This window comes from Eulemur rufifrons, chromosome 19 (genome assembly GCF_041146395.1).
Source record: "Eulemur rufifrons isolate Redbay chromosome 19, OSU_ERuf_1, whole genome shotgun sequence".
Taxonomy (NCBI): domain Eukaryota; kingdom Metazoa; phylum Chordata; class Mammalia; order Primates; family Lemuridae; genus Eulemur; species Eulemur rufifrons.
In genome coordinates, this window is record NC_091001.1 from 103955059 (window position 1) to 103982562 (window position 27504).

The window sequence follows — 27504 nt, forward strand, 5'->3', positions numbered from 1 at the left end:
TAGTACACATTAGCAAAGCACTGCAGGGATTGTATTTTTTAACTAATATTTTTCCCAACATAAAAGCATTTTGATGTGGAAGGTATTGCTTCTTTTTAATCAGACAGTTCTAACTATGTTTTTGTAGGCAATTCAAAATCCCAATGATATCCAACTTCAAGAAAAAGCTTGGAATGCAGTGTGTCCTCTAGTTGTGAGACTAAAGAGATTTTACGAGTTTTCCATAAGACTAGGTGAGTATGTGTTTATAGTTTTCATGTCCCACATGTGAAGTTCTGTGTCAGTGTTTGAAATGGTAGCAGGAAGAGCTCAGCATATTGCTAAATGCCCCACGGCCATCCACTGTGACTAAGAGAGGCCATTCACAGATGACTCTTATCACTTCTATTTCTTTCAATCTGTTGCAAGTTTCTTCCCCTGAAGTTACTGGCACATTTAGAGTGTCTGTAGTAGTGGGTGCCCCTTTGGTCTTGTTCTCATCTGTGTCTAACTCTTAATAGTTTTACTGTAAGCTGATCACATTTCTGAATAGCAGAGAAGTCGGAAGATAGGGGTTACCTGCTGACCCAAAAAGAACTTGGTTGGCTGGAGTCATGTGATAAATTTAACATAGTAAAGCACAAGGAAAACATTCTTTCCTTAAGCTTAAAAAAAAAAAAAAAATCAAAACTGTACAGGTACAGTATGGCTTTGTAGAAGTAAGAGTAATGCCAAGTCTGGATGGCAACAGGCTCAGTGTGACCAGCAATATGATACAATGACTGTCCCCAACAGTAAAGCTATAGGAGGTGTCATGAGTTAAAATAGTATATCCAGATCGAAGAAGGCAGTAGTCATGTTCTGCTGTACTTTTTCTATAAAATGAGGGCCACAGTTTAAGAGGAAAACAAAAACATTGAACTGCTTTGAAGAATAATGACTATGATGTGGAGAGGACTAGAAGCTGAGACCAAGGGAAGCTGCTGAATTAATCAAACCAATGTTATAAGAAGAGAGGGCTCCTGAAGGCTCTCGGGTAGGATAGGGAGCAACTTCTCTCTACGTTTCCTCCTTGGGTATGTCTAGACCCAGTGAACTGAAATCCTAAGGACCCAAATTTTAGCTCAATGGAAGGGAAAAGATTCATCAGTCAGAGCAGGCCTACACAGAACTGCCTGCCTCTGAAGACAGAGTGTTCCCATAGATGGAAATGTTTTAAAATGGCTAGAGATGCTGCATGAGGCATGTAAGAGCTGTGCAGAGCATATGTGAGCAAGCTTTTCTGTAAAGTGCCAGATAGTAGATATTAATATTTAGACTTGTGGGCTGTCCTGTCTTTTTCACAACTACTCAACTCTGCCATCATAGCACAGAAGCAGCCCTAGTCAATACGTAACGGAATGAGTGTGTCTATGTTTTAATAAAACTTTATTTACAAAAACAAGTGGTGGGCCAGATTTGGGCCACACTTTGCCAACTCCTGCTATAGAAGATTGGTTAAATGATTCTGTGCCGTGAAAAATATATTGAAGTAAAAATTATAGGGGATGTTTAGAAATAGACAAGTTGGAGTAGTGAAATTGTTGTAAGAATAATAATGGAGATAAATATGGCAGTAGGTTTGCAAAAGAATATTCCTGGGATTAGGTTAGAGTGTAGATATAAGAAAAACTAAAATAAGAAGTCTTTCCCTGCAAAGCAAGTAATCTAACCCACGTGTCTAGGGCCTATCTCAGCTCGTCCTGTATCGTGAATGGCCGTCTCACACACATGATCCGGAACTATGTATCTGTGGGTTTCTCACAGTGTCAGGAATTGGAACTGCTAAACATGCGAGGGTCACGCTGAGCTCAGAGACACGTGCACAACACACTGTGACCGTGGGGGTCTTCTCACAGGGGAGGCAGCCTGGTGGGCACCTGGGGCTCTTCTCCTCCTCACCTACATGCAGCACCTCTCACACCGTCATCGGGACAGACATGGAGAGTAAAGACCCAAGCAGGGTATCTCTGAGATTGTCAACTGACCTGAGGATTGTCCTTTTCGAAGGATCCTGTGGGCCACCTCCAGTGTATCTATTTATCCCTTTGGCTTTCAGAAAAAGCTCTTCAGAGTTTATTGGAATCTCTGACCTGCCCGCCCTACACACCAACCCAACACCTGGAACGGGAGCAGGCCCTGGCAAAGGAGTTTGCGGAAATTTTACATTTTACCCTTCGGTTCGATGAGCTAAAGGTCAGGCCGAACGTGCTGTGAACATTCAACAAACTTGTCCTGAGGACCTGCTGTTTACAGCTACTCCGTTAGTGCTGTGGGGTGGGTGGATAGAGACGTGAGTGAGATGTGGCTCCTCCGTCCCTAGCCGGGCATATAATGTGGTGAGAATTTGCATTCCATGTGGTAAGAGTAATTTAAGACGATGATTTGTATATGGAAATATAAAATCTGCCAAATGAAATCAGAGAAAACAGAGTGTCTGTTCCTCATTGAGAACAAATACACTTTCTCTGAAATCTAGTCTATGGTAAAAACAGGGCATATTTTAAAATAATGAAGCTACGCGTCCTTATTTTTAACCAGAAGTTGCTTTGACTTTTGTGTAACAAAGAGAAGTCATGCCGTATTTACAAAATCTAGTGTCTGGGCTTGTAATTACCTCCCCACCGGATGCTGAGAGATGACCTTCTTTCCTCTCTTCTGAATTTCAGATGAGGAACCCGGCTATTCAGAATGACTTCAGCTACTACAGAAGAACAATAAGTCGCAACCGCATCAACAACATGCATGTGAGTCCCTGGGTCTCCTCGGCCTTTGCCCCCTGCCCCCTGGCTCGTTTGATTCCTGCATCAGGCAGAGACAGAGAGAAGACAGAGTCCTTGTCTGTAATTCAGTTTCCAGAGGAGAGTGATTGGGGATTTTGACTTTCTCTTTATACTTGCATCTCCTCTTCTTATTTTCATCAGCTAGACATTGAGAATGAAGTCAATAATGAGATGGCCAATCGAATGTCCCTCTTCTATGCAGAAGCCACACCAATGCTGAAAACCCTTAGCAATGCCACAATGCACTTTGTCTCCGAAGTAAGTGAAGTTGAGCAATAAGGTGCTTTTTTTTCTTACTTGCTCTAAGAGCCACTAGCGGGGCTAACATACATTTTGTGTCTCCCGTTTAGAACAAAACCCTGCCAATAGAGAACACCACAGACTGCCTCAGTACCATGACAAGTGTCTGTAAAGTCATGCTGGAAACTCCGTAAGTTAAATCAGACATGTATTTGTGGTTGAGAGTTCACCCAGCCAGGGTCTGTTAAGATGGTGATGGTGATGATCATGATGGGTACCACTGGATCAGCACACTAAGGCTGACATGTATATTATCTGCTTTAACTTCAAAAAGAACTCCACGTGTCAGGTGTCATTATCCCCATTTTATCCTGGAAGAAACTGAGGCCCAACATGGTCAACTGACCTTTCAAAGATTGCCTAGCATATTTGAAGCAAGACTCAAAGACATTACAGAAGATGCACAAGGAGCAAATGGGATAATGTGCTAAATGACTGGGTACCATGACAAGTGTATTGTATAAAAGATTTGAGAGAAGATTTAGAACCAGGAGTAGAAGTGGTAAGATGGTGATAATAGGGGTCTCTCTCTCACTCTCTCTTTCTCTCCCATTTCCTTGTACCTAAACTAGTTACTAGTTGCTAGGTTTAAAAACAGTTGAGCTCACCGAGGAGGAAGCAGCGTGGTTATGGGGAAATCTGCACTCAGAAGCCTAGTTCCGCTTATGTCTGTGGCCCCTTCAGTGCCTGTAAACAACCGGCCTGATCTGCTGAGCCTCCATTTCCAGTCTAATGACGTTCCCACATGCCGTCTGCTCTGCAGAGTGTTTGGGGAGGCCAAAGGCATCAAGAGCACCTTATGAAATTTGACGCTGTGTTCAAATGTACAATGGCATTAATTTTAAATATTTCACTTATACCAAAGCTAAGATCTATTCCAAGACAGAAAGAGTAGTCATCTTCATAGTGGGGCCAATTCATAAGGAAATAGTTACTAAAAGAAAGCTTCTAGAATTAGCCTGAATTATCGGAATCATCCGGGACCCTGTCAAGGTAAGTGAACAAGATTCAAACTTCACAAATACTCTCAGTTCAATGAATGACACATAATTTTTTTAGGTTTCTTTGTCAATCCAATTCAATCTGCAGCCTGTATCTGAACAAAGGAAGTTACTGTGACCGGAGACATGATAGCTGCTCTGCAGAAATGAGCCTGGTTCTTTTTCTCTGTAATGAAGCCATTACTCTCTATAATCTTGGACAGCCAGAGGGACATGCTATAAAACATTCAAGATTGATGGGTGGGGGAGTGATGTACAAGACCAGCTGGCCCACTGAAGGGCAGAGAGAAGAGAATTGACTGCCCTTTAATTTCCCTGTTTTTGCCCTGAATTGCTGGTTGAATAGATGGAAGGAGAATTATCATCATGGGTTTCTTCAAGAGCATGTTAACTGGTTGTTACAGGTCTGGACTTGTTCTCAAGAGAGGATTGGAGGTGTCTAAAGTAGCCAGTTGTGGAGCCGAAATTGCACACGCTCTGACAAGGAAGTGACGTCGCGCCTTTTTTTCTCTCTTCCAGGGAGTACAGGAGTAGGTTTACGAGTGAGGAGACGCTGATGTTCTGCATGAGGGTTATGGTGGGAGTCATCATCCTCTATGACCACGTCCACCCCGTTGGAGCTTTCTGCAAGACGTCCAAGATTGACGTAAGAATAGCTGTGAAATGTGCTTTCCAGATACGAGCACACGAATGTTGCCAAACAGCCCCTGCTTCTCTCCCTCTGGGCTCTGTCCCCCACGGAGCATGATCTCTCTGGGACGCAGAGCCCACCGTGGCAGCTCTCCTGAGAAGAAGAAGCCCAGACTTTGGCACGTGCTTAGGACAGAACATCCAGCCTCAGAATCGTAGCAGGAGCACAGCGATGCTGATCCTGGCACCCTCTAGGAGAGTGGAGTGGATGACAGTCACTCAGCTGCAAGCTGCCCCTTCATTCCCTTTTGCCATACAAATAGATCACTCCTTTTTTATATGCATCTTAAGGTGAAAAGAGTTGGGAGAAACTGGATTACAAGACACCATGTCCAAATCCCAAATGACCTTCCAACTTCCTCTCCTGCCACTCCCCACCTGCTGCTCACCCGATTTCCAGGCCTTTCCCTGTCAGTTGAATATGTGCGAGCCCTTTTCCCTGCCCAGAGTGCCCTTCCTCTCCCTCTCTGACGGTGGGTTCCTTTTAGAAACTCTTCACATGTGTTCTAGGGACACATGTCCTGCATGTGTCCGGCCTTTCTGCTCCCCTGGTCCCCAGTGCACTTACCATTTTGTATTTTCTGACTCTCCGACAGACTGAGTTTTTTGACAAGGACGGAGACCGTGATCTGTACACCTAGTGTCTGTGCTGCTGCCCAGCACAGTACCTGGCACGTAGTGGGTGGCACTCAGTAGATGCCCTGCAGAGTTTTTACTGAGTGAATGAATCAATGAATGAACGAAAATAATTGGAAAACACATGATCTTGGTGTGCAAGTGTTCTGTTGATTGTGGGACAAAGCACGCCTTCTGTCAGCCCAGAGTGTGCCTGCAGCACCAACCCAATAGTGGCCCCCATGTGTCAAATTAAAGCCTTTTAAGTGCAGAAAAGGACCTCTGTGGTGCTAACTTATTCTGACCTGGCTAAATCTGGGTGACGCCCTCTGTGTCCATTCATCTGCACAGGGCAGCATCGTGATGCTCTGACACTGTGCAGGAAAGAGTCGCATGCCCGGAGGGCCATGAGTCTGAAGAATGCAGGACACATTACCAATGGGAAATGTAACTCAGATTGCTCCATTTTGAGGTTCTGGGTTCCCAGCTTAGCTAAGCATGATTCTTCATAGAATGTTCATGGTTTTTAATGTAATTATTGCTATTTACCAAGAATATAAATATTTATTATAAATAGCTTTTGAAATGTAGGATATCAAAATATGGGAACTTGGCTGGGTATAGTGGCTCATGCTTGTAATCCCAGCAGTTTGGGAGGCCGAGGCAGGAGGATTAATTGAGGCCAGGAGTTTGAGGCCAGCCTAGACAACATACCAAGACCCCATCTCTACAAAAAGTTTTAAAAATTTTTAGCCAGGCATGGTAGCATGCACCTGTAGTCCCAGCTACTCAGGAAGCTGAGGCAGGAGGATCACTAGAGCCCAGGAGTTGGAGGCTGCAGTGAGCTATGATTGCGCCACTGCACGCCAGCCTGGGTGATAGAGTGAGACTCTGTCTCCTAAAAAAAATATATATAGATAGAAAATTATATGTATCTATAATAACCTCACCATAAACAGATGACCACTGTTAATATGTCAGGCTACATATGTGCCTTCTTTTTATATAGATGTTCGTGTGGATGTGTGTGTAAATGTGTGTGCAAATTAGGGCTCTGTTATGCATGCTACTCTGAAACATATTTTATTTGCATAACAATATATTATAGGCACTTTTTATAGCAATAAATAATTTTATTGTATCCTTTGTAAGGCTTTAACATTTTCATACCATAGATTGAGTATAAATAACTCTTCGAATAACTATAAATATTGTTTGAATACGGATTGAGTTTCTTACTAGTACTCATAAGATATTCTCATTTACCATAGTCATTTGTTAACTTGTCACAGAGTCAACAATTAAAATATACTGGGTACAATTATGCCTTGTATCCTTAACCTTTAAAAAGCTTGACTTAACATGTCGTTTACTGAGTCTTTCTGTTGAGGTCGTAAATAGTTTATCTTGTTCGATCTTTGCACATAGTCTTGATGAAGTATATTTTTGTTCATGCAGGTCTCACTAAGAAAGGTTTGTTCATATTGAAGTTTGCATGTGCCTCTAAGAAAGTTTCAGGTTTACCAGGCACAGAATATATTCAAGATGGGCCTTTTTTTTTTTTTTTAATGACATAAAGGGACTCCTTCCAGGTACCAGTCTGCTTCTAAGTCAGCAGTTATAGGCAGTGGGTTTATAAATCTTCAGGGCATCAGCATCAGCTGTGAAAACACAAGTTTCTATGTGAGGCCCTGGAATAGGCACTGTGTACGCACATGCAAAGGGCAACCTTGGAATGCAGAAAGTTCTGGAAACCCAGGGGAAACCCAGAGGGAAGAAACTCATGCTGCTGAGAAGCAGACACAGGGTGATGTTTGAGGTGGACGTTGAAGAAGCTGCAGGATTTCCCCCAATGGACCGAGGCAAGGAAGCGAATCATCGAAGCAGTCATGAGGCCCAGAGCGGTATGAGCCATTTAGAGAATAGATGCTAGTCTTGAGTGCCAGCACAGGCAGGTTAGGGTGAGGTGGTGTTTTTGGAAGATTTCCTTGGAGTCTTATGAAATGACCCAATAAGGAATTACTCCTTAACCTCTGTCCCCATCCCAGACTTCACCCAGAATTCCAGACTCCACTTCCTGTGGACACCTGAAATGTGGGCAGCCCTACACCAAAGGTTCTCCTTTCCCTACAAAGCTGTTCCTCCTCCCAGGTTTCTGTCTCAGGTGTTTCACCATCCTCCAACCCCATCTCTTAAACCAGAGCCTAGAACTGTCCCTGGGAACCTAAAGATTTTCTTCTTTACCCCTATATCATAAGTCCCAAGTGTTATGGATTCTTGCCTCACCAAAAAGAAACTACAGGGTATGCATAATATAATGTGATCTATATAGATGTAGTTTTCATGCACTTCCCAGATTATGAGTAAGTTGTATCCCAAGGGCACAAAAGCTAGGACACTTGACTAGGTTCATGCAGATACCAAACAAGCAAGCATGGAGGAAACCCAATCGTTTAGTCTCCATGAGGTTCACATTCTTAAAAATTGCCCTTTACTGGTCCTCTCAAAGATGGTTAGGACACAGACCTAAACCTCCAGGAGCTCCTGGTCTAGTGAGGGAGACAAATTAATCTGGACACTAAACTCCACAGAGTTCTCTGATCAATGCCAGAGTAGTCTTGGGAACACAGGGAGGTATTTGTTGCTTCTATCTAGTGAGGGTAGTGAGGTCAGAAGAGACTTCTTGGGGTTGCCGATCTTCAGCTAAGTCCTAATAGAAATAATTTGTCAGTCAAACAGGTGAAGGAGAGAAAGCATTCTGGGAAGAAGGATGGCATGAAATTATTGGGTTTCTAATACTTTCAGTAAATCTCCACTGAGCACCAAGTAGAGGGAAAGCCCTGCGCTTGGCTGTGGAGAACAAGACAAGATCAAAGCCTCAAGTCTTTGTCCTTAAATGCCTGGCAAGTAAAATACACAATTGCAGTAGAGTATGAATTAATAATGATTGTGATCATACAGAACCATCTAGAAGCCCAAAGGAGCAACTTACCAACCTGAGGGCACAGGAAAACCAGTTGATCCTTTCTGTGCTGGACTTCTATGGGCAGAAATAATGTGATGTTATTATGGATGGATGTTAGTATGTACAAGATGACTAAGATATTAACAGGACCTTGTGCTTTCTCCCTCTAGATGAAAGGCTGCATAAAAGTGTTGAAGGAACAGGCCCCAGACAGTGTGGAGGGGCTGCTGAATGCCCTCAGGTGAGCTTCCGCCCTGCAGTAGACGCACCTGGGGCAGCAGCCCTTCAGGTCTATTGCAGATTTAAATGCTGTTGGGGACCAAGGGGTAGAAGACCAGGCTTAACCCTTTGCATATTTTAACCTCGTAACCTACGTAAGAATCTGTTGAGGTCAGCACCATTTTTATCATCCTCTTTTGGATGGATAAAATAATAGAGAAGGCAAATAACTTGTTAAAAGTCACACAGTAAATGGGCAAGCTAGGACCTAAACCCGGGCCTGGGTGACCCCACAGGTCATGGACCTAATTCTCTGCCACACTAATTTGTGGTCGCTGGGAACTCCCCAGAGCAAGAGGCTTCCAGGCTCTCACGCCTGCTTCACCAGTGGTCCCCAAGCCTGAGTGCACATGAGGGTTATGTGGGCAGCTTTTGAAAACACTCTGACCTAGACCAAGTGGATCCAGTCTCTGGGCTTGGGGCTGGGGCAGCCACTTTGTGTTTGTTTGTTTGTTTGTTCAAAAGCTCCCCAGGTGCTTCACACGTGCATTAGCCAGAACTGAGAATCCACTGTCTGGCTGCCTAAATATCCGGCCAGCTGTGCCGTGTTCCAGCTCCCCACTGCTAACAAGTTATGCCCAAGCAGCAGCTCACTCCCCACAGATGAATGTGTTCAGTTCACGTCAGAGGGGGATTCTTATTCTTTGACTGTGACACATCTACACGGATCTGTTGAATCATACTGCTGTGTAAATCATCCCAGCACTGGACTGCAGTCTGGAAGATTTACGGTCCCTCTTGTCTTATTCATGTTTGATTTCCCTCAGTTCCACTCAGTGCTGTGGATGCAGTAAGTGTTTAATAAATATAAGTGGGGCGGATCAATAATCCTCTGCCTATGTGCAACATTCATGTTTGATACTCCACTTACAATCACATTGTCTCACTTAATCATCACAAGTCAGAGAAGGAAGGTTCATCTCTCGTCTCCATTTAATAAATGAAGAAACTGAGACACACATGAAATGAACAAACTGGACACTGAGGTTGATGCCATTTTGCTGAGTTGCTAAGTCATCATCCTTCGAAACAAATGTATTATTAACTTAAGAGCCTTATATAGTGTATGGGTAAACCATCAGTGTCCACGTCACACCAGGCTGGCTTTCTACATACTGTAAGAGCACTTTAACTTCTGAATTTTTTTGAATTTACCAGCTTCATTCAATCAAGCTAAGCACTGTTTTAGCTTGTGGGTCTCTTCTGAGTGGTTGGAATTTGTGTCTCCTGGAGACACTGTGATGAAGTTGGAAGAGCACAGGCTTTCGAGGTAGCGAGATCTAGGTTTGAATCAGAAATCACAAGTTGTTCAATCAAGTCTTGAATCGTTACTTAGTGATCTGGAGTGGGTCCAAATCTCAGTGTTCTTATCTGTAAAATGAAGGCAGTGACTTTGCCTTCAAAGAGTTATTATGAGCGAGATGAAAACGTACATAGAATGCCTAGGACATGGTCAAGGTTCTACTACATGTTTATTCCCCTTTCTTTTCTTTGTGTGAACGATTTCTCCACCAGGTTAATGGGAGGCTACAGATTATACAACTTTTGTTGGTTGTTTACCTGCATTTCTGCCCCCTTGTGGTGGCAAAGAGTTTAAGCGTTGCCATGAAAGTAGAGAGAAATAAACATTCAAGTTTGGGGGAATGTTGCTTTGCAAATCCCTATTTTGAAATTTGTGACTGAGTAGGGTAGCCTCAATCAATGGTCCAGATTCTGCACTCGGTCATGTGAAGTCTACCTCCCTGGAAAAGGAGATTGCTTGTACTTTCTCTGTGTAATTTGATTCAGTTAAAAAAAAAAAATCTACTTGTTTTATTAACCTAATACAAAATTCCTTTGGAAGGAAGAATGAAATATTCAGTCTGAGAATACTGTGAGCATTGAAGTGTGGCTCTTTGTCTAAAGAACTGAGCCCACATTTGATTTATAAATATCAATTGTTTTCCAAGGTAAAGATGGGCCTGCGAGTCTTTATTGAAGCTTTCGCAGAGTGCTGTTTGCACGTTAACCTCTGTTATTCTCTCCCCATCCAGGTTCACTACAAAGCACTTGAATGATGAATCGACTTCTAAACAGATTCGAGCAATGCTTCAGTAGAGCTCTGCTCCAAGAAGAGGATCTATGTGCTGACCTCAGAAGATGTATATGTTTACATAATTTAATACAGATTGATGTTAATACTTGCGTATTTACATAACCGTTTCCTTCTTGTCACTGAAATATATGGACCTTAATTTGTATCCTGACTGACTCGACCCAGCAGAGCATAAATTGACTTGAGAGCCTTATCTTTGATGTCTGAAATGAAACTCCCCTCTCCAAAGGCAAAATTTGGAGACTTTGATCTTTGCTACCGGAGTCCTGTAGTGACACCTGTAACAATCAGAAATTCCTAATAGTTTGTGGTAGTGTTTTAATTCTAGATGTGTTATCTCTCTGGGAAGTATAGTTTATAGAAACACAAAGTATTTGATTTCCTGTGTCGGCTCAGCTACAAGAAACACAACTGTTATCCTGACAGAGGGAGAGAGGAATCCAAGAAAAGAAAAATGCATGTGGAGAGGCAAACCCAAGTGTTTTGAATTCAGCACATCCTCTCTCTGTCCTCAGACTGCAAACACATGTGCAACTTTTCTGTTTGCACGTGTTTTATTAATCAGCATATTCCCTTTCTGTCTGGATTTATACCCTCTAACATTCCCTTTTAATTTTGCAAGAGGAAAACCACGTGTATTTTCATCAGTTAGTGGGAGAGCATCAGGAATAGATAGGTGTGCTATTGCAGCTGGACAGATGAAGGTGGTTATCTTGGAGGTGGGGGACAGGTTAGAGGAAGGGCACCCAGGCAACAGGACAGCCATCTGTCTGCTTCAACTCTCTGCCTACAGGGACAGGGAAATGGAACTCTGGCTTTGAAATTACAGGTAAGTTTGCCAACTATCCATGTGTCTGCAGAGTGCTGAGTACACAGCCCCTCCTACTAGGAGCCCTGTTCTCTGTAGACCATTCAGTGGGAACAGAGGTCTCAGGCACCTCATTAGTTACCAGAAAACTGGGGGAATGTAGAGGGAAAAAGAATCCATGTGTTCTGGTTCCCTGGTATTTAAAAGGCAGCTCTTCCCTGACCCCACTGCTAAATCATTGCACTGGTCTGAGTACCTGGATTTAGTCCTAGCCCTACTAATGATTCATAGTGTGATCGTGGGAAATTTGTGTAAGCTCTCTGAATCTCAGCTTCCTCATCTATAAAATGGGCAATTAAAACAGACAATCTTCAACAACCCAGTAAGGCTTGGAGCTGATAAAATGACTGACTCTGCCCTTCTTCCTTACTAAGTATAGTCCAGTAAACATCGCCCCACCTTGTGTTGTTGATTAACAATATTAAAAGACCTGCAGTAATTATGAATGTAGATCAGAGCTTAGAATAAAATCTTAAAAATCTTCTATTCTGACCTCCAGCGGAGAAATGGGACCAGAGGATGTGGTCACACAGGATGGCTCCCACGTGGGACTAGAACCCAGGGTGCTTCTCTCTTAATTCCATGCTCTTCCTTTTTACCAAGTGGCCTGTGAACACGTACTGTGGGATGGGACTCCACCCTTGTACATAAATCTGCAATTGGCCTATATTATCAGTTGCTTATTTTCACTAGAAGGAAAGAGTCACCCAGACAGTAAACGATAATCCTGGAAGTTGGAACTGGGAACACCAGGATTTGGCATCATTCGCAGCATCCCAGAAATGAGCTGTAAGATACCATTGCTTTCTGGACTTGAGTGGCCAGCTGAAATTCCCTTGGCTCCTCGAAGAAAAGGGGACAAATAGTTGTTTTGTTTTGTTTAAACAAAGAAATGTAGTCAAGTGGCAGGAAAGATTCCTTATATCTAAGCATCAGTCAAAACAAAAGGCTCTTTTCCTTGGAGCTTTTCAAGCTCAAGAAGTACAACTGCATGGGTGGAGGTTCTCGTCAGAACAGAAATATGTTAGGTGGCCTTCAGGACCTTTTCAAACCTAGGGATTTTAACACCCTAGAGGAAGCCAGAAAAGGTGGTAACACCAGGTGAGCAAAGTTACTAAATATTTAGCTTAAGAACTGTTCTATTTGGCAGCCCTGTGTTATGCTTGAGCAACAATTCTCAAGACTAGAAACATAGAAGCACACAATATTTGTCATCATTGGTTCCATTTTCCTTCTTTAGCAGGTGAGGAGATTAAGGCTTGTAGAGAGGAAGGTTTGCCAACCAGCACAGGGCTCACAGGGCTCAAGTCATGTGTCTGTACCATGGCTGCCTCTCAGCTGGCTAAGTGAGAAAATGTTTGGGATTATCGGTCAAGTTGTTAAATATATTTATCTCAGAGTAAACAGTTAAGCACAGTTATAATTTTAAATTAGACATTCTGTCCAAGGGGACCAAACATACAGGAGGGGCTGCTGTCCTGCCCCAGTCTCGCCAGGCCGCCTTGTCTCAAAGCCAAGACTTAGCAGTACGTGGATGCTGAAAGCCCAGGGTCGGAACTGTCGCCTCTGATTATGGAGAGGACAAGTTAACTGAATGTCTGTGATCACTAACAGGTGATGGGCCTTGGGTCCACTCCAGAGCTACTGTGGGAGACAAATTCTTTTAACAGACTGTCCGCCAGGCATCAGGAGTCCTTGAACAATCACGGGTTGTTTTTTCTTATGCTGCATGCACACGTGTCCAAGACTTATGGGTGGTTTGGGGGAAAGTGCTAGCAACAGTGTCAATGTTAATGTTAACTATATTTCATATTTGAGGTCTCATAGTTTTTAAATAAACAGTGTTTTCCATAACTCAGATATTTATTTTGGGGCAAGCAACAAAGTGAAAATTATGTTTCTCAGTTACCTTGCTACTTTGGCATTAAAACTCTGTTCTCAGAAACCTTTCACGCGCCACTAGGAATTAGTAATAAAAAACAAGTAGAAATGGATATTTTAAGTTGTGCTAATCCTTTAGGACTGGAGTGTTAAGAACTAGAAAGAAAGGTTTGCATATTACCTTTTATCCATTAATTAATATCATGTTTCATCAACATTTGCTCCTAGTCATCACCATTATATCAAATCATTAATGGTAACCTGACGTTTGATGTATCATCACATTTAAGTAAAAATAATTTCCTGCTTTTCTAAAAGAAAGGTCTACTCAATCTTAGGATCCAATTGTGCAGTAGAATTCAGAAACATCTCATTCAATGTCATATCCTGGACAGCTGGATTTTTTTAAATGTTAATAATAAACATTGGACTTTTATCTTAAAGAACCCAGAACCATGGAACCCAGTTTTCCCAGTACATCTATAAAGGCTGTTGCATACCGGAAGCTGTTTTAAAGTTGTTATATGTTGTTTGCTGAAGTCATTGTAATTTTTTTTTTTTTTTTGCCTGCTTTGCCTCTTTTTGTACAGAAGTTTTGAGTGTGAAATGAAAATTAAAGTTTGGTACATATATTTAAAAATATCTCTCTACTTTATATGATGTTCAAGGTTGAGTGGGTGACAAACATATGATGATTAGTCCACATAGATATGTACTAAATACCTGCTCTGAGGAAATTACACCACCTGCCCTTCGCCTCTCTACACCTCAGTTTCTTCAAATAGAACATATAATACTCAAAATGTGCTACTGTTGGTACCAGGTGTCTCTTACTCATTTTAGCAAGGACCCTTCATTATAAAAAAGGCAAAAAAGGAAAAGAGACATATTGATATCTAGATATGCGTGAGACCTACTTGTCCAGGGATGCTAAGATACCCTAATAAATATTCTTTTATTTTCTTTTGAGTGCAGTAGCACTTTATAGATTTGGCAAGATCAGCAAATAACTTATTCCACATTAAGTACGTTTTTCAGACAATGTAAGCATTAAAACAACTCTTAACTATTCATCATTGAGGATTTTCTAGAGAATTACTTTTAATCCATGCAGTTTTGAAGCTGATCACCTAAGACCTAATTGTATTTGCTCTCAGTGGGACAGAATCCCCAAGAGAGACCTTCCAATGATGCCCTGTGCAAAAGGCATAGTCATTAGGATTACTTGGGACAAAAAGTGAAAAGAATAGAAATGGGAATTTTTCTGTAAATTGTCAAATGGACAAATTTAAATTTCTCCAGGACAAAACCTGGAAGGATAGAGAAGGAAAGGGGCCTCTGAAGAGTGTGTATGTGGCCCTAATTAAATGAGTGTTGAGAGTCAAAAGACATGAAAAATGAAGAGGAGAGCATGTGTGTGGTTATCAAGAGGAAAACAGCTCGTAAGGAACTGAGGAATGTGTGACTCAGAATACCCTTCATACTGGCAAGAAATTTGGCTGTTATTTATTTAGGGTTCTCTTGAAAGGATGGGGATAAGGAGCTTAGCGGAACCACACTCCTGAAAGCTGGGGAATATTTGCAATCTAACCCTAATCCTAACCCTAACCCTAACCCTAACACCTGATTTCAGACTTTGGCTCATCAGTGAGTAGGTAGAATTTCTAGGTGTTTGCTGTTTGAAAGGTCTATATTGTATTTGGCCATCACAACTTAAGTGACTGGTTAAATAATATTGATTGATTGATTTAAACTATTCAAATGCATGAAATGTTAATATATTAATCTATCAGTACTCAAATGCTGGTGGAGACTAGTCTAAAACTATGCCAATCTCACCTGCATGGTACCTCTTACAGAGTAAATAAAGGGAGATCTTGGCCATCTGCTTCAGCTCAAAAGTCAAACTCCTTCAAAAGGAGTTTTTCTGCCCTGGTCTCATCAAGTTCTCAAGGTTGTGACTTTGGTTCTGTAGCTCTGCCCCTGCCTGTTTCTCTTACACAAAAGTCTGGAAATCCCAGATCTGTTGGAAATGGATGCCCTGAAAATGCATTGTGCAAAATACCTCCATCAGAATGCTGTTTGAAATTGTGCTATGTACAATTTTAGATATATCTCAGAACTTAGTTTTAAAAGAGTGTTTTCAGGGGACAGTTTCTGAAAACTTACTTGAAAAATTATTTTCTCTATGAAATCTTCCAATTTTCCCCATCAAATCTCACACTTCCAGATTCTTCTTCCTCTCAGCCTGCATTTTTATTTTAAAATTTCCTTTGTTTGTACCATGACAGGCTTTGTTTCAAGTTGAGAACTACAATTTATGAACCATTCCTAAGCCACCCAAGTGCTAAGCTTGTCAGTGCTGTGATTTGAGAACCAGAAGTTTTAAGAGGCTCCTTACACCTTTAAGAACATGTCTCTAGACAATGTCAAAAGTATTTGGTAGAGGCTATCAAATTATTTTCTTCCAAATATCCATATATTTGAAAAGGATATTTCTTCCTTTTGTATGAGAGAAAAAATACAATCACTGTGGGGAAGGGTACAGGAGTGGTGGTATTATATGTGCAAATGGATGGGGAGGATGAGCTACACTGTGCACAGAAAAGGTAGAGAGCTCTAGGCTGAACCAGGTGAGTATTTACTATCTCCCAAATGCATTTCCACTCCCATGATTCTGCCATTAATGCACAGCCTCTTCCTCTCAGTCTATCTGAATTCCACCTGTACACCCTGGTCATTGTCTACTCCCTCCATGAAGCTTCTAACTACCCCAGCCCCTGCTAATCCTCTCTCTTCTGGGTCCCTCATGCATTTCATTTATCTAAACTAGATATAGCCCTTTATAATACTTCAAATATGTGTCTGTTTTCTCACCAGATTTTGAGTTTTTCAGGGCACAGAATGTGTCCTTTAGAAGACTGGGCTCAATATAGGCCAGTGGCCCATAGAAGCTGCCTACAAAAGGGAAACTTCAGGGTCCTGAAACCTGGTGTGCTGAAATGAAACTCTGACAGTTAATTTCTACAGCTCACCAGAAATCCACAATAATAAATTATCTGCTCCCTTGGCTGGTCAGTTTTATTCCTGAAGGAAATATTTACCTACCTCTCAGGATGATTTTAACCTCTGTGGACACACAGAGCTTGCAACTTGTGGCTGATCTGCCAGGAGTCCAGATGAGAAAATCAGGCTCTTGTCTTGATCAAAAGTCAGAGTCAGCTAGTCCTGGTAAGGGCATGTAGCCAACATGCTAGTCAAATGACATCTTGGGATGTTAGCATGGACAAGGCTACTACTCTGTCAGAGAGCAGAATTTGACACACTCAGAGAGAGGCAGAAGGGCACCAGTAGCAGAGTTTCAGATTAACCAGACAAATCAATTCAGCACCTTGGATAGCGATCTAGGCATCTTGCCCTAACACTGCACAGCCATTTATCCTTGCCTCTATAAGCCCTATTAGTGAATTAAACTTTGTCTCTAGAACTCTGGTTATCAAAGATAATATGTTCCTTCCAATAATGAAGTTATTAGGTAGCTGGAAAAGCATTTTTCTTCTTCCTGGGACTTCTGAATGTCACACAAGATGGGCAAAAAGTGGTTTTGAAAATGCCCAAGAATCTTCTTGAGTTTTCATACTCATGGTGTTTTTAGATTCAAGCCAAAGTCATACGAATAGCTCTTCCTTCTTTTTTAGCTCCACACTTCCAGTCCTAACATGTATTCTTTCTAAATATCTCTCAAAATATATCAACTTCTCCTAGTCGGTTTTGTTTTATTTCCTCCAATGATCATCTCTTCCCTAAAAGATCACCTGGCCCTTACTCTTCCTCCTCCAATCCATTCTCCACACAGCTAACCTTTCTATGACATACATCTGACCATATTTGTATCTTTAGCAAGTTTTCTGAAATATATTCTCAGAGACGTTAATTGGTGTTCAATGAGGGGGTGTGAGGAGAGAAGATGTCAGTTTTCAAGTATTTGTGAAACAAGGTTAAAGAGTTCATTTTATTTACTTATTTTTTTACTACCATATTTTTTATACATTATAAATCTCCATGGGAGGGTAGACAATATGATATATCAATTCTGAAATGTATTTGTCTACAGACTCTTTTATATTTCACAGAACATCTATAATTTCTTATGGACATTAGCATTCTGCAGAAACACTACTAAATCAAACCTAATGGCTTGAGATGTAAGGCCTTCCATGAGATAACCTGTGCTTAGTTCTCCCGTATCACTTACCTTCCACCAAGCATGAATCCCATTTTCACATGCTATGAAACTGTTCACAGTTCTTTAACATATCATCTGTTTTTTTCATATTTATAGGTTTCTAATAGTGTTGCCTCTTCTGCCTTAAATTTTATTTGTTCTCATCTGCCTTATGAAATTCTATTCATCCTTTGAGAAATTGCCCAAATGTTTCTTCTTCTTTGAACCTTTCCATGCCCAGCCCAAAGAGTTATACTCTTTCCTATGTATCCCACCATATATATAATATATAGTATTTTAATGTTGTATTAAAGGTGAGTGATATTGGAGAATTAAACACATAAAGAAATAAACACATAGATGCAAAACATGATGAACATCCCATCCATATACATAATATATAATATTTAATATTATATTTCTTAAAATATAATATTAAAATGTAATATTTAATCTTATATATAGATGTCCAGCATAGTACTTTTTACTTATGTGTTTATTTATAGCTTGCTCACTGGACAATGGATTCCTTAAAGTCAGTATCTTTATCTAATTTATCTCTCTAATCTCTCTGGTCACATCATCTAATAGGATGGATGACACTCAATACATGCTCGGGGCGTATTTAAATGCATTTCCTCCTCTCACTCAAACCTGAAGCCCAAGCCATCCCGCCACCCCAAGCAGGATGACCTCATATGCTTTTGCACAAATGTAGTTCTGCCTGCTGTTCTTCTTCTGGTGGCATCTTCAGTTTGCCAAGGACTCGAGCTTAGAACCACTATGTGTGGTTCAAAATAGATGCTATGGCAATAAGGGCTGTAGTCTGCCTCTTGCTCTACTCCCCAAGCCTGCTTTTAATCTTGCACCAAGAGCAAGCTCGTGTTTCACAAGGCAGACAATTCTAGGGCATATAGAATAGTATTACCATCTTGTAAGAAATAGAAGAATAGTTCTGTACTTTCTTCTTATTTAACAAATGGCAAATAATTGTTCATATTTATTTGACTAAGTGTTTCTTTATGTAAAACTGGAATGCATTAGTAATTTCCTGAAAATGTATTGTCTTCTTTCCTCTTATTACAAATAATAACACTGATCTGACAGAGTGACTTCTTATCTAGGTAGAAGCAATAATCCTGTAAGAGAATTATATTTGTAATATTATATGATGAACGGGGAAAACTTGATCACCTCTCTTTAATTAATACACATGTAATTTTGTTCTTTGGTTTCAATATAAATTATTATTATACCTTCTTCCACTTCTGAAAAGTCATTCCCAAAAGATTTTGGATAGTCTCTTACAATGATAAAGCCAGCATAAAATTAATTGTGGCAAGTAAAAAACATACACTTAGAAAAACAGAAAGGCGAGCTAAGTAGAGTATATATAGAACATCTAAAAATATTTAAGACAGATGATGGATTAACACTGCTACTGGTAATGGGGGATCTTATGTAACATAAGATGTTACAGATGGTAGGAATTGTGGATATGAAAGGTCTCACTTTGACAGACTTTGCTAGTGTTTTTAATAAATGTCCCATTCTAGCCTTAGACAGAGTTAGGTTGTTTGAGAAGCAGTCATACATGGCATGTTGACTTAAACTACCTGTTATTAACTCATCTTGTAGCCTCAAGATAGCAAGACTGTATGTGCGGAATTATTGTTTTCTGTGCACCATTTTCTCAGAGCGTTGTCAAATTAGCAACTCTGAATTCCTGCGGTTGTTGGTGAAGATCATTGATCCAGGATAAAAGGAGGAAGCTTTCAGTGGAAACATCCTTCATTTCTTCTCCTGACCTCAGTCCCTTGTGCATTCACTGTGTGGTTACTGAGTTACTGATACTCTGTATAAGATCATGTGCTGATTGCCAAGAATATGGTTATGAAAGTTAGAGGATTTACATGCTAGTTGGTGAGGGGGGACAAAAGTAGGTTCAATGGTTCAATTTGATAATGATTATACTAGAGATAAACACAAAGTTGTGTAATAGGAAGGATATGGGAAACCTAACCTAGCCTGGGTGAGGTTGGGGGGAAGTCAAAGAATTTGCCCAGGCTGTGGCAGATGAGCTAAGCTTTGAAGAAGCCAGGAAAACGTCCAAAGTGGGGAGGATGAGGGGTGACTGTTTCAGAAAGAGGTAGCAGCATGTGCAAAAATAAAACAGTCCTCAGGGCTGGAGCACATTGTCTATTTTGTTTTATACTATGGGGGGTGGGAAGAGGGTAAATGGTGGGAATCCAGTGAGAGGTGAGGCTGGACTATTTGGTAAAAGGATATATAAGGGTGACAGAAAGACATGAAAAGATGTTAAACTGAAAAGTGACACAGTCAAATTTATGCCTTCAGTGATTATTTTGACCATTAGGTTGGAGGATGACTTGGAAAATATGGCTTGGAGAGAAGAAAACAGCAGTTGAGAATAAGAGAATAATTAAAGACAAATGCCTATATGGCACCCACCACGAGTTAGACCCAGGACATGAATTATGTATATTAATCTCTCTATGTGATCCCTATTATCTAATAAATCCCATTTTTACAGAAGAGGAAATTGAGATACTATAAAGACTCTCTGCATGACCAAGCCCTACATGGCCTCCTTGTGAGCTCTCTGTTCATCTAGTTCTGAATTTGGACTTCCGTGTTCGTCTCTGCATTGTTTGATGCTAGCAAGAATCCTGCTAAGTCAGTTTAATCAGAACTACAACCTTCGATTTCTCATCACCTTTGATATCTAATCAGATTCCTTATCCTCTATCATCCCCACAGTGATGTCTGGTCACCCTGGGCTGCCTTCAGCAAGAATTCTGTTAGGTTTAGCCAGAATCCCCCTTAGTAATTTTCTATCTACCGACACCCACCCTGTGCCTAGACTACAAATCCCCATCTGTCCCTCCTGCATTCAGAGTGAGTCCAATCTCTTCTGCCTACTGCGGTAGTTCTCCCCCAGGAATAAAGTCGGCCTTATCATCTTCACTGAATATGATTTTTTAACAGCATGAAGATGGTAAGTAAGTTCTCCAAGTTCTCAGAGCTGTAAGTGGTGGATCTGGGATTCTAAAGCCGGCAGCTGAGCTCCAGAGCATGTGATCTCAACCACCGAGCTGTAGAAAACTGAATTTTTATGGGCATCCACTCAGTGTAGACAGCATGTTACCCACTTGCCATACATTATCCCAATTACTCCTTACAACAATGCGTGGGGGTAGATAATCATATTATCTCATTTTACAGATGAGGAAAGTGAGGTGCAGGGAGGTTGGTAACGTTTCCTAAGGGAGTTCAACATGAGTCCAGAATGAGGATTTGGACCCTTCATAATTGCCCAGTGATTCTAATTACAGAAGCTGGAACTTACCTGATATTAAACTGTCATAGAGCTTAGAAACCGAAGGATCCAAAATGAATGAAAATAAGTGTGCCATGATCAGAATCTCTTTGCTTTATTTGATGTGACTGGACTTGCCCATTTCCTTGACTAGAGTCTTCCTCACTAGATTCTGAGCCTTTCAAAGAAAGGGACTCTGATTTGTTTATCTGTATATTCAAAGATACAAAATATTAAAGAATTTGAGATAAGCACATTAATTAATGCTTCTCAACCTGGGAATGGTCTAACATAGCCCAAGAGGTCTCCGAACAAGAAAAGAAAGTGTATCTGCCTGTTAAGGATGCTGCAGGGCAGACTCACCGAGAAAATGTTGGACCTATGTCACCCAGGATAGTAGCCACCAAGTGCATATGGCTAACTAAATTTAAATTAGGTAAAATTAAGTGGAATTCTAAATTCAATTGCTCTATCATACAAGCGAGGTTTCAAATGCTTACTAGTCACAAGTTGTAGCTGCTCTAGTGGACAATGCAGACAGAGAGCATTTCCATCACACCAGAAAATTCTGCTCAAGAGCCTTGCAAAGTTCCCCTTGAAATGTCTGTATTAAAATCCCCTGAACAGCTTTCTACAAAGCAGATTTCTGGGTCCTATTCCAGACCTGCTGATCAGAATTTCTTTGCAGAGAGCCAAGGAATTTGCATTTTTGATATTCATCTTTATGATTTCTCTTAAGAAAAGCTGGCCTAGATCTTTGATTTTTAATATTTTTGTCTAAAAATGCCTTTGTTCAAACAAAATCTTACCAAGAGTTCCAGCAGGTAAAACAAAGAGAAATAGAAGTGGTTGAAGTGGTGGGAAAATGGGCTTGGATCCCTAACTAACTGCCCAATCTCCATGGAACACGAGAGAGCAAAGATATTGAACTTCACATTCTGAAAACTACCAGTCCAGAGGTTATGGGAACTTCCCAGCAGCTCCAAGATTCTAACTCCCTAAAGAATGGGAAAATTGATGATGTAAAGATGCAGCTATCGGAGCCACCTCTCTAGAGCCCAGGATCCATAAACTGGACTTGGAAACATGGGTCATATTTTGAACACTGGCATCTGAACAACTAATGTGCAAAGGTTTAGAGGTAGATGTGTCCCACAGTAAGCCAGGCTCCGTGGTGACTCATCCTGGTGTTGTTGGGAAGTGAGGGATTAGGTACACTGGTACTCGCCCAGCCTACAGTTCTGCATGGTTCTCATCACACATGTCCTGGTGTTCTCAATGTGCTGGTTTTTGGCAGCTGCTATGGCCCTAAGTAACTTCTTGGAGTTTGTGGTATCCACAGACTAGAGATTGATATGTCATAGAGAAAGGGGAAGAGACAACTTCATGAGATGGTGAGGAGATAGGAACAGAGGGTTGAGAAGTCAGGACTTCAGTTAATGTCTGATGTTTGAAGACTGGATCCAGTAGACATTTCAGCTGAGGTGGTGTATAAAACTATCAGCTCAATAAGGTGCAGGTTTGCACAGGAGAAGAAAAGAGAATCCTTTACATCTGGACATACTGGCTGGGTAGCAGGCCACACCCCTCAAGGTCAGAGTAATGCCTCTTGCTGTGTTCCTGAGGTTGGGCCACCTTCGTATGGGAGCCAACATTATTGCATCCATCTCCAGCGAGCCCTGGGCTGGAACTTTTGCTGGTTAATGAAGTAATGTTTCTAAACTTACTTTGCAATCTGTGAGGGATTATTGCCACATAGTAATGGGGGAGGCAGGCATCAGATCCTCCTCATTCTTACACCCTAGGCTCCGCTTAACACAGAATCATTGGCAGGTACACTGAGCAACTCATCCAAATATGTCAGATAATGTCTATAGTGCCACCATTATAGCAATCACTTTGTAGATGAAGTCTTCTATCCTTAGTAAAAATGCAAGTGTTTTTGGCATAAAAGTCAAAGTTTTTGGCTTTTTCCTCTGGGTGTGCCATGGTTGTGCCATGATTGAACACTGGAGTAGATGATCATCAATGCATGCAATGATGTTTATTGAATTTCATCCTTTGTTCTGGATCCTTCCAGCTCTGACATTCAATAGCATGCATATCACATTAAGCTAAAGAGAGAGCATTGAATGAATGAATGAACAAAACAAAGAAAGAATGTTATTCTTTTAAGCTATTTCTTATTTTGGGGGTTTCATTTGTAAACTACAGGCTATACTGTATTTACTTAGCTTAATCTATCAGAATGACACTTCATTAAATTAAGAAATTTTAATTAACTAATGAAGATTTCATGTGTCTTCCCTTTTCATGTTCAAATTAGGGTAGGCCATTTTGGTGACAACTTTTATAGCTGTAATTAAATATTTCTAATAGATTTAGTTAAAATTTGCAAATAATAAGGAATATTTCATCTTTATTTTATCATTTAATGACACATCCAATTTAGCCTTGTGGCAGTCACCCAGGCTTTCTGTGTCTTGTCTTATTTCTTTTCACACATCTGTGCTTTACTTAAGGAAGCAGCTTGGGGTTCCAATAGAGCACAGTTACATCCATGAAATTCAGAGATGGGTCCACAAAGGAGGTGCTCTTTCCCCGCTTTGATATGTGGGTAACGTCACCCCAACTGGCCACCACACATATATATCTCACAACTTAATCAGCATAAATCCAGATAGTGACAGCTCGGCATGTGTTCTCTGGGTTTTATGCTGGTCAGAAATGCCCTTTTGTGACATTCTTAGGAGGTCATTTTGCTGATGTCTGCACACCCTGGTGGTGGGGAGCCTATGCCTCTAAGGCGACACTGGTTAATTAACTGTTTGACATTGATTTGTAATGTTTATATTCAGCCAAAATACATCTTGTTTTTACCTCATATTTATTTAATTCTAGATCTGCCTTTGAGACTCATGCATTCATTCAAACATTCATTTACTCTCTGTTATATCCCATAATGGATATAAACTGGAGCCAAACCAAGCAAGGTTACCCTCTGTTCTCAGAGGTCCGAGGACAGAAATGAAGCCCTGTCTACATTTCTCTTTCTTCGGTTCTCCCTCACGTGGTGTGCTGTCCAGCGCCGTTACCATCCTGGGCTTTTTCCTTCGGTTTGTGACAATGCCCTGCCTACTACTAAAAGCCAGATCCTTGCCTGTTTTGTTTTTTTTTTTTTGTCTGTCTCCCAAACAACATACCACTGTAAGGAGCTTCCTTTATTACTGAAAATATGTATCAGATCATCTGGGGCCAGAATGAGAGGGGATCTCCTGGTGGGGAAGGTCAGCCGGCCTCCTCAGCCCGTCCGTCTGTCCCACTGAGTCACTCTGCGTGGTGCTTGTTCTCCTCCCTCCAGCTGGACAGCAGTTCAGCTCCCAGGGGATGGACCCAGAGTCAGACTGCATTGCTTTTAATGTACCCCCGTCAGGTACAAATACAATGCATACCCTCATCTTCCCAGGCACTTTGCCCTGTGAGCTTTGCAGTTCTTTTAGCAGCATTTTTGACTAACCAACAAATACAAATGCTCAGAAGCCCAAAGTGAGGCCATGCTGAGACTGTAAGGGTCAACAAACAAACAAACAAACCCAGTAGAGCCCCCTGATTTTTCTTTCCATGCTGATTTCACATGAGTGATCCCTTCTGAGAGAGCTTGGCACCCCTCCCCAGCTCACTGTTTCCAAGACTCTCCAAGAGACACCTTATATGGACTGGGCACTAAAGGTCACGGGCACAAGAATCCTAAACTCTCAGAGGTAGAAGGGGACTTATAGGTTGCCCAGGGAATGTCTCTCATCTGCAGGCAAGAAGGCAGGCTGAGCCCAGGGCTTGATCAGAACCCCTGGTCACAATACTCTTGTATCTTATTAAAATGGAGTTTAAGGTATTGGTGTGAGTGTTGGCCACACCCCTATGGGTGGGAGAAGCTTCTCTCCTGAAAGGCACAGATGTTCCCAAAATGCAGTCACCTCAGACAAGAGGTCCGGTCCTCAGACAAGAAATTAGAATTGACAAGGGAGAGGTTAACTTGCAGCTTTAGTGATTCCTATTCTTTTGAGGCTTAATTTTCCTAAATCCAGACACTGGGCACAGGCTGAAGACCATTCAGTTGTACTTTGTTGGGAGTCAGTGCCCTGTTGGGATCTGGAGCTGCCCTAGACATCTGTGGGGCATTTGTCAAGCTCCACGGATCTCAGGATCCCTGACCTGTGGCCTGGCCTGCACTCTTGCTCTAAGCCTGCCCCTCCCTGGCACCCAGCCCCACCGCATCGTCCTGGCCTCCCCAAACCCGGGCCAGCTCCAGCCTAAGCCATCCCCTTCAGGGAATGGTTTCCTTCCCCCCCCCCACCGTCCCCTAACTGTCTCTTCCCTGAGCACCGCAGTGCCGCCATTCTAGCTGTTTATGCTGCTCATTTTGCTCCTGTTCCAGTGCTGTTGCCTTCCTGAGGGTGTTTTCGGTTTGTTGTTGTTGTTTATTTTTTTAGATTCCCTGTCCACATGGATCTCTGTGTCTTGCTTCCTAGCAGAGTTATAGTCTTCTAGGGGGAAGGGAGGAGATGAGGCCCCAAATTGTCTGTATCTCCCTGCTGTTGCAGATCCCTCCTCTCCTGCCAACTCGCAGAGGCCCTGTCCAAGGCGGGTGCTTCGTGATGCAGACTCACCAACCGGGACGTGGAAGACTGGAGCCCCTTGCCTGCAGGAATGGGGAAAATGGGAAAAAGTTGCTCTGTCACTGGCGCACTGGCCCAGGGCTTCCAATGCTGTTCTTGACTCTTTTGCATGGGCAGTGAGATCTCTGGAGCCTGGAAACCAAATATCTTTTCTTATGGTCTCATGTCCCCTTCCACTCAGTTATTAAAAGCCCCCTTTCCAGTGGGTGCACCTTCATGGACATTCACTTGGGAGACAACTCACAGTCTGTGTTGATTCTGTGCAGCCCATTCACATACCTTCTTTCCCAACTTTCTTATCACCTGTTTCCATCTTATTTCCAGCTAAGCTGTTAGCAACTGTTTATGAATCAGTATAGAATGTTCACTTATGGCATTGGGGACAACCAAATGTACTGCTCTCTGTTCTACCCACTGATGGGATTTACCTCCCCACTGTCTCAGGGTCACCCTGAGTGAGGCTGTGGTGCTTCAGCCATCTACTTTTGAGTGGTTCCAGCATAATGTGTGGACACATCTGGAAACCAGCCTTGGATTTTCTCCTCCTCAGTCAACTCATCATAAGAAACACCCCAGGAGGCCATAGTCACGGATTGAGAGAGAGAAGATAATGCAATAGAAGGCAATTTTGAAAGAGTCTGGGCCACCTGGTCATGTAGCCTAATCTTGCCTTCTAGACCTGCCCAGGCTTTCTACCATATACAGTCTCCATTTGTTATTAGATTGCTGTTTGCATGACCAACTGTGTGGCTAGATATGTCAGACAATACTTAACTGATGATGGGACACTCAGGTCTCCTGTCTCCTGAGGGCCAATGGCTGATTAATCCGTCTCTACCAAACCCAGTAGCAAGCCAGAAGCTGTTTCTCAAAAGAACATTAATGACATGCAGAAGAGGGAAAAGATCCGTTCCCAAATTCTAGAACTCTGTGCTGTGATTCTCCTACAGGTGCTTTCCAGAGGCTCCATACAGATTCACTATCTTCCCACAGACACTTCAAATATCCTTGGGTCTGTTGGATCATCAGGAACAAGTGGCAACACAGCTCTTGCTGCAAACTGAGCTTGCTGATGAGTTTCCTGCTGCTCTTTTCCACTCTCTGATCTGGTAGCTTCCCAGCCTTCTGGTGATAGGTCAACGTAGCACACTCAGACGTGGTGCGGACTGCCTCCATGATCCAAAATGGCCTTTTAAATTCTGTACCTCCTTTTTCATTCTAGGTAGTCTGAGGTCCATCAACTTCTCTTTTACCTTCAAGGGGATATTTTCACATAGTCTATAAGAGTTAAAGAAAATTTACTAAGTCTAAGATGGTGGACCTGTGAATTTTTATGGGGTTTGTCTCTACTCATTAGTTTACATATGTCTTCCTAAGGCATCTAAAATACTTGTCACTTTCTGCTCACAAGATCTAATCAAGAGAAGATTGTCAGTATAGTGGATATGTGTGACGTTTTTTGGAATGTCAAATGACTCTGTGGACTAGAGAAGCAGCATAACCTCGAGGCAAGACTGTGATGGCATACTGCTAGGTAAAATCAATTGGCTGTAGTGCTCCTGGCAAATTAATATAGAGATAAATGAATTATCTACTTCAGTAGACTTATATCAAGTGCTAGGAGCTGTGTTGATTTCCTCTAATAACAATGCTACATTTGGGACAGCAGCTGAAGTTGCAGTTAACACCTGATTAAGTTTACATACTCTAGTTGTTCTCTAAGATCCACCTGAGTTCAGCAGAGGCAAAATTGCTGAGTTAAGTGGAT

General features: G+C 41.8%; 1 protein-coding gene across 1 annotated transcript in view; it reads left to right on the forward strand.

Annotated features, from left to right (window-relative positions):
- Positions 1-13555, forward strand: part of CYRIA (CYFIP related Rac1 interactor A) — a 101553-nt gene extending 87998 nt beyond the window's left edge. The window contains exons 5-12 of the mRNA XM_069494237.1: positions 128-233; positions 2078-2214; positions 2688-2765; positions 2943-3059; positions 3152-3231; positions 4622-4748; positions 8543-8613; positions 10685-13555. Of these exons, the coding sequence (XP_069350338.1) occupies positions 128-233; positions 2078-2214; positions 2688-2765; positions 2943-3059; positions 3152-3231; positions 4622-4748; positions 8543-8613; positions 10685-10748 (780 nt within the window). The 3' untranslated portion in view covers positions 10749-13555. The remainder of the gene's footprint in view (positions 1-127; positions 234-2077; positions 2215-2687; positions 2766-2942; positions 3060-3151; positions 3232-4621; positions 4749-8542; positions 8614-10684) is intronic.
- The last annotated feature ends 13949 nt before the right edge of the window (positions 13556-27504 follow it).